The sequence below is a fragment of the Ammodytes marinus genome (genome assembly GCF_949987685.1).
Source record: "Ammodytes marinus genome assembly, chromosome: 10".
NCBI classification, from domain to species: Eukaryota; Metazoa; Chordata; class Actinopteri; order Uranoscopiformes; family Ammodytidae; genus Ammodytes; species Ammodytes marinus.
In genome coordinates this window covers 7130480-7145131 of record NC_137214.1, presented here as the reverse complement: position 1 = coordinate 7145131, position 14652 = coordinate 7130480, and the positions used below count along the sequence as shown (strand labels likewise).

The window sequence follows — 14652 nt, the reverse complement described above, 5'->3', positions numbered from 1 at the left end:
TAAGCTGAAGTGTATTCTACTAGTTGTGAAACCTATAATTTTGGTTTGAGTTATTTTTATTTGTTCTGAATATTTCTGTTAAAAGTGGCACTTGCCTAATCAACTGAGGTTTAACAAAGAAATATTTTATATTTCTGGCCTGAAAAGGTGCTAAAAATCGGTTAATGTACAATCAAACATATATAGTAGTGACGTTATACAGTCCAGGTTATTCAGGGTAAGCTACTAGTGTAAAATAATTATTTCACTTCAAATGTGTCAGCTTTTCCACTTGAAAGTGACTGTTAACCTGGATTCACCCTTGGACCCAGATGAACATTTATTCATAGAAATAGAAAATGGAACCTTTGCACCTCTGGTAAGTATGATTAACTAAACTCTAGTGTGTGTGTGTGTGTGTGTGTGTGTGTGTGTGTGTGTGTGTGTGTGTGTGTGTGTGTGTGTGTGTGAGAAAAGTGGACTTTGTTCATTTCCCTCAGCCATAGTCAACAGCCCACACACAGGTTGTGTTGGGAGCATGTAAGAGGGTGTTAGGCTGTCACAGCTGTCATCATGCCTACGTCTACCTCTGATTAAGAGTAAGAGGTCGCTTTAGTGTGACTCACTCCTTTCATTCTGCCCTACATCTCTCTGTTTACCTCCGTCACTTATTCCTTGTTCGAGGTGTCTCCGCCTACACTAAATGACACACACACACACACACACACACACACACACACACACACACACACACACACACACACACACACACACACACACACACACACACTTAAGCTTGTTTCACTGATTGTTCCATCATATGGATCATTACGGAGCTTGTGGTTCTAATTGCATTTGACCTGTACATGATTTCAACATTAAAAGGTGTAGTCGGGGATTCTGGAGAAAGCTTGTTGTCAAAATCCCTTTTTTTGTGTCAGAATCAGTGAATATCTCCCCACACTGTGCACTGATAAACAGCCTATGCTCTGTAAATTGGCATGTTGCTTTCCCTTTCTTTACATACCAGTTTACAGAGCCTAGGCAGTCTATAAACACTGGATTTTGTTTCAGCGCACAAATACGGACAGGTAGCGGATGGTGTGGAGAAATAAATAGATTTTTACAATAAGTGATTTTGACAAGTGTTCTCCAGAATCACTGACTCATTTGAATACAAAATGCACATTTTGGGACAAACTTCACTATCAGTCATAGAATAAGACGAGAAGGGAGAATATAAAATGGTTTATTTCTTCCAATATGAGTCATCATTTGTACAAAAAAAAGAGGAAGAATACTCTGTATATAAAAAGATAAAAAATATAACTGTATGAATAAAAGATACTGTCATAATGCTGCCACCCAGTGGCTCATTAGAGGAACTTCAGGCACGTACAGCTCAGTCCATTTGTTGTAAAGTAGAGGTCAGCTCTTGCCATGGGTGATGTATAACCTGCCCTTATTAAAGGTGGAGTCAGTGATTCTGGAGAATGCTTGTGGTCAAAATCACGTTTTGGGCAAAATCAGTGAATATCTCCTCATGATCCGCTACCTGTCTGTCCTGTAGAGGTAGCGGATCACCAGATATTTTTTTGATTTTGACAAAAAGTGATTTTGACGACAAGCCTTCTCCAAAATGGCTGACTGACTCCACCTTAAATAAATGACTAGTTTGAGTGGAGATGTTCTATACAGTCTCTGGTTGAGCTTTAGACATTGGAGGAGGCCATGGGGCAGGGGGTGTCTGGTGAGGAGAAGAAGGGACACAAGCCGTCCTCTGACAGGTGTCCATACTCGTTGTTGTAGAAGGTCTGTCCAGAGAGCTGGCTGAAGAAGGTGCTGCGCTGTCTAGAGCTGCTGCGCCCCAAGGAATCATGGGAGGAGGCCGTCAGAGGGGCCGTGCTGCTGCTGCTGTCTATACGACTGGGAAATAAATACAAATCTCTCAGGAAAAATCACGATTGCGATTACTTTGATTGATATTGATATCACGATTAACACATGACATTGATATTTAAAAAAATAAAGTTACTCAATGCATTGTTTCCAGTGTGTTGGAGCAGTTGTCTTTTTAACAGTGGATTTCAGTGAATTTAATTTCATTTTTTATTTATTTTTTGTCAATTTGTTGAAAATAATACAATTATACAAACACAAGATACAACATTCACATGATCTAATTTTCTGAATTGTTGGAAATTGAAATTGTGATTTAAATTCATTGTATTGCACAGCCCTATTAGTTAATGAAATAGGAAATGCACCGTAGGGATCGAGTTCAACTGACAGGAACGCAGCTACAAAAAGTGGAATAAAACCTTGTGACATTCTACTGTATATTTTTTATAATTGTCAACGAATGCCATGAAAGACTAAAACTTACAACGCATTGATCCTATACCAATGCGCATATAATGTGTAGACAAAGCTTGATTGCTTGAGCTTCACTCTCCAAAACATGGACGTTACATTTTTCACTGTAAAAAAAACTAAAATCAGAAAGAAACCTATATACACCTATACATTTACTATTATGGTTACTTGCTCATTTCCCGTGATCATTTCTACTGGAGATAGCTAGTACACTGAACTAAAGAAAAATCACAGAATCCCTGAGTAAAATGTATTTTTTCAAAGGAAGAACAATGAAACAGGTGGGTTAAATCTTTCTCAGACTTGCTCTCAGCATAGGCCTACATGCTATAATTTCTGTCATGCTCTTAAAGGTTCCTCCTACACTTTACTGTACGTAGGAGTGTGTTGCTACATAGATGCGTCTCATCATTTACTTTTAGCCATGACCTTATGCTGGTACGTTGTCTAGTTGTCTACATTCCTTACAGTGTAACACTTTGATAGATTCAGGCCCTGTTTGAATAACTCAGACTGTTTTTACTCCTTCTTACATTACAGTAATCCCATGCATTAATAAGGACTCCGCTGTAGATCACTTTTTTTGAAAAACTGCTGTGGTTTCACTCAATGTAATAAGGGTCAAACACTCGCACTATGGCTGCGTTCCAATACGCATACTACTACCCTGCTATTTAGTATGGTAAAAAAAAGATTGAGGGAAGTCCCAATACTTGTGCTCAGATCAGTGGCGAATTTAGCCATTTGGGGGCTCCAGGCGAACAGTCATTTGGTGGCCCTTGCATCTACCGGTCTAATGTACGCATAATGAGATGATACTCCATACAAACTATAGGCCTACATACAATGCAGACTGACGTTTCGCCTGGATGTTATTTAAAGTAACGTTACTTCAAGAGAGTAGGCTAATTAATGCTCATGAAGAAGTTAGTGGCAATAGGTCTTGCTCCACTAAACCTGATTATTAGCCAACTGTTACAAACCGTTAGCTTAAGCTAGTGTAGCTAACACAATGTAGCATACTCCTCCTAATAACACATGGTTGTGCGTGTGCTGTCGAGATAAAGGTGGTGTTTTATCCGCTTTCATTCTCAGATATTATCTGATTTAGTGCATTGATGCTATGAAATGGTGAATACATTTTTACAATGTGAGTTTAGTAACAACCACGACACTTTTTTTCAACCAAACATGTTGCTTGTATGTAATTACGCCTAGCGACCAGTGTGGTTGTAGTAATGATTAATGGCCACAGGAAGGCGCCTGCACTCACGCTCTGAATAGGATTTAACTGATTGAGAACTATTGGACTGACTCCATAAATGTCTGTGGGTGTAGTACCTCATTGTGGCCACATAGGGGCAGTAAAGAGGCGTCATTATAAAGAGATGTAATTATGTCTTTTTGAAACAAGTTCCTCTCACTGAAAATAGACAAACAGTTCGGCAAATATATAATATAATTTATAAATATAATCTTTAATTTTTCCTTCATAATTTTTACATATAGATTAATTAAAGAGAAATTAAAAAGTGATTTTTTTTATTTGTATTACATTTGTCTTTATCAAGTGTATTGTGTGTGTGTGTGTGTGTGTGTGTGTGTGTGTGTGTGTGTGTGTGTGTGTGTGTGTGTGTGTGTGTGTGTGTGTGTGTGTGTGCATGTGTGCGCGCATAAACTATTAATACTTCAGATATAATATTTGTGATCAAATTTAAAATGAAAACATAATAATAATCTTAATTTTAGACATAGGGGAAGATGGGGTGATTTGTGCAACTTTTTACTCAAAGTGATTTTAAAGTGAGGCCTTGACAGTTATGTCTCCAACTCAAATATGTACATATATTTCAGGATGTTGTGCATCCCTGGCAATAAAAACTTTGGATCTGGAATAAACTGTTTAAGAAATATAGCTTTCGGAAAAAAAGTTGTCTTGTCGCACAAATCACCCCACGTAGTGGGGTGATTTGTGCGTCATTCTGTCACAATGACAAAGTCACCATCATCATCTTTCTGGCCATCTGAACTCTCATCAGTGGTGTCGTTATGTGGAATTGAGATGTCACTCTCTTCTGAGCTACTGTAGACAATCACTTTCTTTTGGTGACCAGCGTATACAGCCATGCCACTGGCACAACTCTCAGAAATGTACTTTGCACTAGTTGCTCCGTGCTTGTGGAACCAACTGCCACCTGACAAATGTGATTCCCCCTACATTTCTGCCTTTAAATCAAGGCTCAAAACCCATATGTACACCCTGGTGTTTCCTCCCCATTAACCTCTGCACTACTTACTTACCTCTGCACTACTATCTGTGTTTATGTGGATGTATGGGCTTTACGTCTTTTATTTTGGTTATTGTTATTTTACCTTCATTGTTTACCTACTGAATGCACTATGTACAGCACTTTGGACAGTGCAAACTGTCATAAATGTGCTTTTATAAATACATTTTACTTACTTACTTACTTATAACTCACCCAGGCCCTTGCGCACAAATCACCCCATCCCCAGAATTTTGGATAATAGGCATGATGCAGCAATTTAGGGATGACATTGTGCTAACTATATAGACTCAAAGTGTAGCATACCAAAGCACTAAAACATGTGTCAAATGTTTTCAAACGTGTCTATAATTGTTCAGACACAATAATCAAAAAACCTTGATCATGGAAATTTTACTTTGAAAGGCAAAACACAGTTTTTTGAGCTTAAATGTGCTTATATCTTATTCCTTGTGTCTCCCTTCTTTACAGGATGAGTCAAATGGATGGCTCTTCTTAAATATGTGGTCACATTTCCAATTTCTTTCACGGTTTTCTAGAAACAAGGGGTTTTGCAACTTCCAAAATGCACAAATCACCCCACCTTCCCCTATTTAGTTTTTATTATATTTTTTATTCTTATTTTTCGATGATCGTCCCTACAGTCAGAATATTCAAGGCATTTTGTTCACAATGTACAAATAGCACAAATTGCAGTAAATGCACGTTTACAAGCTCTCTCACACACACACACACACACACACACACACACACACACACACACACACACACACACACAGGACTACAGGTGTAACTTGCCGATTGCAGGTGAATTAGTTTGTTAGCCTATCTATCGGAAGTATTGCTTGTTTGTAAATGTGTCTAGTTTTATAGTGTTTTATTTTGAAAGGTTTGACCGGGAGTATTACTAGTATGTGATTGTGGTGGACACTAGTGTGTTATTTTGGTGATTCTGACCCACAATCCACTGCGCACTGGAAGTTACGCCATATCGACGGAAAACAACCAGCATTGCAACAGATATACAAGCAAGAGGCAAGTTCAAGGCCCAATGTTATGATCAAGTAATTAAGGAACAGTAAGTCCCAATTGTAGCATACTGCATGCTAACTACATTATTTTTATGGTCAGCTGTAGTATGTTGAATAGTGAAGAGAAAGGGTATGCGATTTGGAACGCAGGGTAAATCCCAGGCTGCTTATTTCTTATGTGTCACTTTGAGTTTCAGAGATAAATAATGGATCACACGTGCTTTTTGTATGACTAACCTTTTTGAGACGGCGCCCCTGTGCTGGTGTTCAATTCTCTCAAATTCCTCGGAGGACAGGACCATCCCGCTGTCCGACTGGTTGTCCTGGGGAGGGACAAAGTTTGACATTGTGTGAATTAAAAAGGATATATTTGAGTATTTCTGGTAATTACGTATCTGGGGAGAAACACATTCCAAAAGTAAAAAAATGTCATTCTCCAGAAATGTCAAAATGTGGTTCCCTAACATTGTCAGCGAATTGACCAAAGAAGATGAAGCGCTTACTTGAGGAGATTTCTGTGCGTGCATCTCCAGGGGCAACTCGTCAAACGTCTTGACTCTGGGCTGGCACGCTTTGGACGGTCCAACAAACACACAGCCGGAAAAGGGCACGCAGTTATAATACCTGGTGGAGACGTATGGGGGGATGATTGATCAGATTAGTGCGCGATAGATAGATAGATAGATAGATAGATAGATAGATAGATAGATAGATAGATCACAATTTGTTATTTTCATTTAATTTAACTAGCCGAAATATCACTGAGGCCCCCTGTGAGGATGGATTTGCTGTTTCTATTCAGTAATAAGCCAGGCAACAACATTGAAAGTAGTTTCAAGCAAACTGAACTTTAAAAGGACTCATTTCTCGGGGACTATTTCCAGCAGTGGAGGTGGCGCACAAATGATTACTGACGACAGCTGGGCGTGTGTGTGTGTAGGATGGACTCAACGTCATTGTACGTGTTCATGGTAGTTAAGGAACATATTGCCCGGGGCGACAGTGTGGCTAATGTATGTGCTCTGATGCCAGTGAGGAAGGAAGATTATAGAATACAAAGACAATACTTCTTAATTGCATTGTTTTAGGTGCTACTTTCATGGGGTTGCTGACGATAAATAAAATGCTTTAGAGAGTCGACGTTCAAGCTGATGTGACAGTTTTCCAGGTCTGAGAACCCATGGTGACACACCCACGTAACACACACTGTGAATGTCCTACAATCTTCCTCATACAGCTTTATTATTGACTTTCACTCATTAAGTCCCTAAGTGACATATACTCAACATCCTGGTGTGAAGGAATGAAAAAGCATTTGAAAAAGCTTGTATTTTGTTACTAAAGTTGAGTTTATACCCATTTAACAATTCTAATGCTTTAATAATGTGTCCTGTGTTACATTTAACCTAGGCTGACCATATTTCATGAACAAATGTATGTATACATCACATCGGGCCTTTAGCCTTAACAATAGTCATGGAAATCCTGATGTAACATATTTGTCACACTAACAAACGTGGTAATAAGCCGCTCAATTATTTTTGCTGTTTCAATTATTTTTGAATTAATATATGTTCTTTTGTTCAATTCAAAGTACATTTGAACAAATACAAACAAAACATAATGACAAAGTATTTAGTTATTGATAGAACATATTTAAAAAAAAATATTTAAAAAAAAACCATTAGAAATGGGTTCTATGTTCACTTGGTCTCTGTTATATCCCCCATCATTTTCCTTTCAGGAGAAATGGGTCTGGGATCTTGCCCTTTTAGTGGGTCCTGAAATACAAGAGGAGTGTGCATGAGTCCAGTACACACAGTACCTTGTGGGCATGGCCATCCTCAGCTCCTCTTCAGACGTAGGGCGAGACGAGGCCTGTGAGAAGCCGTCATCCTCCGAGCTCTGTGATTGGTTCAGAGGGCCGTAGTCTTTCCCATCCTGGAGGGCATTGGTTAGAGATTTTAAAAAAAGTCCCTGAAAACTTGTTAAGACTTACTTAAAGACCTACTTCACCGGTGGAAATATGAAGGTGTATTGAACTCTGAGATCCTATGTAGTATAAATGTGCAAACATTTTAGAAATCGGTTCATCCTAGCCTGAGAAAAGGCAGAAACAGTGTTTTATGGTCTCACTCTGTAACCCTACATTTTGTATGGTGTAGGGTTTGGATTAACAGGATAGCTTGGCCAAGGGGAGACTGAGGGAAGAAATTATTTATTATATCATAATAGAGATTTTATAATGATAGAACGCTGGTTCTGTATGGGTGAAGTATTCCTTTAAAAAAGAACATCACAGGGGGCGCCCTTAGCTCAGTTGGTAGGGCGTCCCCCCCATGGGCCTCGGCCAGCAGCGGATCCGGGTTCGATTCCAGCCCGCGGTTGCTCTCTGCATGTCACTCCCCTCTCTGCCTCATTTCAACTCTGTCTCTACACTATCAATAAAGCATAAAAATGCCAAAAAAATATCTTTAAAAAAAGAAGAAAAATAAAGGGCATCACTTAGGTAGAATGAGCAGGTAACTTACAGGTAGGCTGTTGTCTGTCAGCAGGTCTCCCATGATCTGCATCAGAGCGGGGAAGGTGGGTCTCTGTTTGGGCTCTCCGTGCCAGCAGCCCAGCATGATGCCATATCTACCAGCAGAGGGCAGCACCGTCACAACAAAACACACTGTGGTCTTCAACAGCCAACCCGCCCCATTACACATTTGGTACTATATTCTTTGTTATTAGTCAAATTGATTGAACGTGTACAATTTACAGCCATGCATAAGCTATTTAACCATTCTACATAAACCAAACAGAAGATCACTGATCCAACTCATAACCATAATATTGAAATAAGTCCCTTTTGCTCATGAATATCGTCCTGCTATCAAATATTTCCTCCTCGGATTCAGAATAAAATGGTAGACTTTTAATATTATTTTCACAGGAAAAGATAATTAAGAAAAAAAATCCAAAGATACATTCCAGCCCACACTTACATTTCTGGGGATGCGGTCTCTGGCGATCTCATCCTGACGCCGTCTTTCAATCGTTTGCAGAAGTCTTCGTCAATCTGCACTCCGGGGTACGGAGACGCACCTGAGCGGGTACAAGACCAGGGTCAGACATTAGAGGTGCTACGAGGAACTTTTAAATATTTCTGAAACATTCTACTTTTTCCTCTGCTGATCATAAATGACATGTAACAGCAAACGAGACCATCAGTGCTATATTGTAATCGTTTTTCTTAATGCCTTTGTCACGGGTACAGTCACCTATTACCTGAAAGTTCCTCTGAGCACCTTTAACAAGCATGTCAGGTTAAGTAGGATTCACTCTTTGTAAAACTACACTTCTTTCTTGAAGGTCACATATTCTGCTAATTTTCAGGTTCTACACTGCAATTTGGGTTTCTACAACAGACTGTTTTCATGGTTTAGGGTTTCACAAAACCCTTTATATTTCTCACAGTGCCATTGCTGAATATTCTCTTTTCATCCTCTGTCTGACACGCTCCGTTTTAGAGCCTGTCTCTTTAAGACCCGCCTTTCAAAAAGCCCAGGTTTGCTCTGATTGGCCCTGAATCTTACTGCTGGTATCTAGGGGTGTGGCCTATCATAGGTGGAGGTAGTGCTAGGTTAAGTTGTTGATGAGGGGGCCTGGCTTCTCCCCTTATGACATCTCAAGGGGAAATACATATATTTTTTTTAACACAGGGTTCAAGAAGAGAGTGGGTTGTTTTTTTCTCATTCTGTGGGAGTCTCTAGTCACAACGAGGACCCATATAAATGTTGAAAAAAACATGAAAAAGTGCCTTCTGCATATAGATGACCTTTAGAGAATGAATTCCCAATTGCTTCTGGCAGGAGAACATATCGATATACACTATTTTACCCAGTGAAAATATTTCCCAGAGGAGAACTCCAAAAGACCACACGTCACTCTGGCTGGTGTAGACTTTGTCAAAGATGCTCTCTGGAGCCATCCACTTCAGAGGCAGCCGGGCCTGGGAGAAGGTTACAACGCCAGGCACATATTAACAGTCACACACAGGCATGTATGACACCTGCCTTTAAACCAAAGCATTTAATGGACCATTGAAAAAAATAAAACACAAAATGTCATGTAATGTTTGCAGCACAGTAATAATAAACCCAGAAGCTTGAGTCTAAAGTGTGGGGGTGGCGTACATTGCCTTTCCTGACGTAGTCGGGGTCTTTGTATATGTCCCGGGCCAGGCCAAAGTCACAGATCTTCACAATGTTGCTCTCTGACAGGAGAATGTTTCGGGCAGCCAGGTCTCTGTGGATACACTGTGGATGGATACACACATACAGTACATCATACATCACAACCCCACCAACGTGTGTGTGTGTGTGTGTGTGTGTGTGTGTGTGTGTGTGTGTGTGTGTGTGTGTGTGTGTGTGTGTGTGTGTGTGTGTGTGTTTGTGTGCGCCTGTTTGTAAGGGACTCTGGACTGTGTCTCGGGCCGGGCTGAGTTTTGAAAGTTGCTACAGGAGTTCCGACATCACTCCCACAGTGCTTATGCTCCCATCAGCTGGCTTATATTAGGAATCAGTTAAGGACAATTTTGTTTTCACCATTCCATCAGTCATGGATTCATACATGAGATAGAACTGTAGCTGTAAGTCAGTGTTCTGGAACAACAATGGACTACTGCAAGTGTTTTGCAGGGATGAACTTTTGAATTGACATTCAACATTATTATAATTCAATAATTAATATACATCAATACATATTAGCTATTATTCAATATATTTTAATCTTTGTCATGCGACTATCTATTGATGAACATTTTATTTCACATTCACAACATAGACTGATGACCTGTCAATCAAGCCCTATGCTTCAAACCACATTGCCAATAGCAATTATATTCCAATAAGATAACACGTAAAATACTATGGAATGTAGAGAGGGGCAATTACTGCCTTAAGGCCTTTGCACACCGGGCGCGTTTTATTCGTGCGGTTAATCCGTTAATTAACGCCGTCATTTCGCATCGCGAATTTGCGTTTTTAATTTTTTCGAACTGAGTTAGATTTTTCTGGGACGTCGCATCTAAAGTGAGACGCGACAAAATTCACATTTCAAAACATTCGCTTTTACGTTGCGTTTATTCGCGTCGCGCCCGGTGTGCAAAGGCCTTTAGACAGGAAGAATGTTAAGTCTGAATGTGTGTTCTGATTGGCCCGGTAATTTTTGATTTCACAGAGATTGGAGAATATATAGCCAGTATATATACAGTATACTGTATTTATATACACAGTATATATATATATATATATTAGAGGTGGGCATAGATTAATTTTTTTAATCTAGATTAATCTAGATTAATTTTGGAATTAATCTAGATTAATCTAGATTAAAATGTCTCATTTGAATTCATTCATAATATGTGTGTGCTCCTAAATAATGACTCAAAGTAAGTCTTTGAGAACGTGTTTCTCAAGCCAGGTGGCGCATCAGACCAGGGGCTCATCTCCTGTTTCCAACATGCATCACAAACTGCTTGAGGAAGCTGGACTACTATGATAATTGGTGATGAAAATAAATAATGTTCAACAAGATGTTACTTAGTAACGCGTTACCGGTGTTGTGCCGAAATCCCACTCCCCGCCGAAATCCCACTCCCCCGCAGGATCCCACTGCCTTCCTAGCGTATTGCTAGTTGTAGTTTGACGAACCGAGGCGATTTTTACAAGCCAAGTTCCTTCGTCTTAGGCTTTGAGGAAACTGTTTGTAGGCTATTTAATTCATGTTTCATCAAAATATAAGTTATGTTGTGCTGCACTTGAGAGTCTATACGATTTGTGCCCTCTGTCCCCCGCACTTTCTACAACCACTTAATTCATTTTTTTATTTTTTATTAACCTTTATTTATACAGGTAAAATCTCATTGAGACCCAGGGTCTCATTTACAAGAGAGACCCATTTGTTACATGTCGTAACACATTTTTCCGAGCTGTCCTTAAACGCACCATGAGAAGCCTGGTGCGTTTAAGCCTCCTAGAGGGGAGTGGGATTTCGGCGGGGAGTGGGAATTCGGCACAACACCGGCATCGGACCTCTTTTTTCAGTAACGAGTAATCTAACGTGTTACTATCTCCAAACCAGTAATCAGATTAAAGTTACTCATCAAAGTCACTGTGCGTTACTTTTTCTGTAATTTTCCTTAGTGAAACATTTTACATAACTGCACAAATGACTGCGATTGCGATTGTATGTAAATAAATGTGCACGCATGTGTCTCTAAACGCTCCAACTGCTCCAACCGCTCCTCTCGTCTTTTTGGTAGCGCCCCTCTCTGACATGCAGCGTGTGTGTGTGCGCCTGTGTCTGTGTCTGTGTGTGTGTTTGCAGCAGCATTACGGCCGAACTGTGGCGCTAAACAAAGTTTTCCCCCCGATGAAATATAGCGTCTGCTAAGGGGATATTTAGGATTCGGGTACGGTGACGTTGAAGAGATAGAAGTGTTTAAAACTTGGAAACTTATAGTCACGTGGCGACCGGTGGCCACACACACCCACCCTGCGTTCCAATACCCGATTGTGTCGTGGGCAAGTGATGGAGAGAGAGAGCGGCGGGTGTGTGAGAGAATAAAGGCTCCTCAAGTGTCAACAACGGCCCCCGGCTATTATTATCTCCCCTGAGCCGAACAGGAGGTGGAATAAGAGATTAACGGCGATATTTTTTTTATCGCCGATAACAGTCTAGCGTTAACGCAGCACGTTAACGCCGATAACGGCCCACCACTAATATATATATATATACTGTACTATGCACTATATCTGAGACTGATCCACTGGTAACGTTTCACCACAGCTTGTTCAGTAACTGTCTTAGTAAGGCGGCCACCCATTCACCTTTCTGGAGGCCAGGAACTCCATCCCACGAGCCACCTGGAAGCTGTAGCAGATGAGATCTTCTATGGTCAGAGGAGTCTTCCACAAGTCTTCCACTGGAGGGAGGAGAGGACAGAGAGGAGGGCAAGAGAAACAAAGAGAAATGAAACAATGGTTTTAGTGGCAACCTATTTTTCCACTCTCCTAGGACGTAACAGTTTCTGTAGCCGTGCTTTCCGTAAGGCAGTAGCTTTGTTCCAAATAAATTCAAGGAGGAAATGAGGCAGATGTTAAAGGGAAACATACGGCGTACAAAAATAAACCTTTCCAAGTTAAATAGGGAGGTATCCGGTCTGTCACCTCTAAAGTTATTGACAGGAAACAAATACCTTTTTTAAGCCTTCATGACTATCTAGCTACGGTCAGAAAATTGTTGAGCACGGATGCCAACAGACAGACATTTACTACAATACGCTGCACTTTACGTCAGCAGAATCAACTTGTGTTAGCGGTATTTAATAAGAGCAAAAAACTGATCTTCCAGATACACATACTATAAGGGTAAAATAAAATATCAAGTATGATTAATTGCTATAAATTAAAGCAAATACTTAACGAACTAGGCACAAAATACAAACATAAGGCAAGGCAAGGCAAGGCTGCTCTTGTGGATTTAAAAAACGGACTTACTTTTCTCCACAGTGGCGGGCTCCTGGCTGGGTGTGTTGTTGGAGGGCGTGGGGGGAGGAGAGGTGAGGGAGGAGGAGGAGGAGGAGGGAGGAGATGGAGGCTGACGGGGTCTCTGCTCCTGGAGACCAGCCTCGATCATACGCCTCACCTGGCTCTGGGTCTTAGGAGAGCGGTCCTGACAGGGGAGGAACATTCTAATGAGTCAAAATGGAGCTGCAAAATGCACATGAAGTTGTTTCATTGTTTCATTTGTAAGAAACACATATTGATAGATACTGTAGATAGATAGATAGATAGATAGATAGATAGATAGATAGATAGATAGATAGATAGATAGATAGATAGATAGATAGATAGATAGATAGATAGATAGATAGATAGATAGATAGATAGATAGATAGATAGATAGATAGATAGATAGAAGGATGGATGGATGGATGGATGGATGGATGGATGGATGGATGGATGGATGGATGGATGGATGGATGGATGGATGGATGGATGGATGGATGGATGGATGGATGGATGGATGGATGGATGGATGGATAGATAGATAGATAGATAGATAGATAGATAGATAGATAGATAGATAGATAGATAGATAGATAGATAGATAGATAGATAGATAGATAGATAGATAGATAGATCAGGAGTGTTGTGTATACCCTGTATGGGAGGAAGAACTCTCTCTTAGCCCTCAGGAAGTTGGACAGATTGCCATACTTGCAGTATTCCACTATCACCATCAGCGGACCTGTTGATACATATGGATTCATTGTCACCTGAGAATAAAGTAGCTTTTTCTCTCATTAAAATGATTTCTGACTCCCCCCCCCCTCCCCCCCCCCCCCCCCACACACACACACCATATTCAAAATAGTGGGATCTGGTATAATCTAAGCACTCCCCGCCTGAGGTTAGCTGCTATATGCTAAACGGCTGCATTTGTTTAGGGGTAAACATTGTCAGATGCAACGTGCTCTGCAGGTCAAACTCATGGATGGACATACATTTAGAAAATGAGAGGCAGCTGTTTGGACTGTGTCAGTTGGCGTGCATTTTTGTGTGGAAGCTGCAGGGGGGGCGGGGGCGGGCTGGACAAAATAATGTAAACACCTCATGGGAAAGGAATTTTAACTCAACGGGAAAAACGGCAATTTAATACACAACAGTCTCCGAACTCATGACAACATATCTTTTAAAAACAGAGAGTGGTGACCCAGAAGAACAATGATACAACATTGGAACTGACTAACATCTGGTGTTTTCCATTATTTACTCTGCTCCCAGTCCATTGGAATACAGCATTATTATTGTGATATGCCATATGTCTGTATGTCTGTGTTGAGTCAGTCAAACAATATGGAAGACATAATGGAGTATAATGTGGGACTCTACAAACACTTATGTTATAGATTAATCTTGAAGCTT

At 40.4% G+C, this 14652-nt stretch overlaps 1 protein-coding gene across 1 annotated transcript in view; it reads right to left on the bottom strand.

Moving 5' to 3' along the window:
• Positions 1-1250: 1250 nt before the first annotated feature.
• The window catches only part of flt4 (fms related receptor tyrosine kinase 4), a 63143-nt gene continuing 49741 nt past the window's right edge, over positions 1251-14652 (bottom strand). The window contains exons 20-30 of the mRNA XM_080035049.1: positions 13887-13975; positions 13222-13396; positions 12553-12647; positions 9856-9978; positions 9560-9671; positions 8665-8764; positions 8206-8311; positions 7500-7615; positions 6178-6298; positions 5912-5997; positions 1251-1905 (exon numbers count right to left, since the gene is read on the bottom strand). Coding sequence (XP_079891175.1) covers positions 1692-1905; positions 5912-5997; positions 6178-6298; positions 7500-7615; positions 8206-8311; positions 8665-8764; positions 9560-9671; positions 9856-9978; positions 12553-12647; positions 13222-13396; positions 13887-13975 — 1337 coding nt within the window. The 3' untranslated portion in view covers positions 1251-1691. The remainder of the gene's footprint in view (positions 1906-5911; positions 5998-6177; positions 6299-7499; positions 7616-8205; positions 8312-8664; positions 8765-9559; positions 9672-9855; positions 9979-12552; positions 12648-13221; positions 13397-13886; positions 13976-14652) is intronic.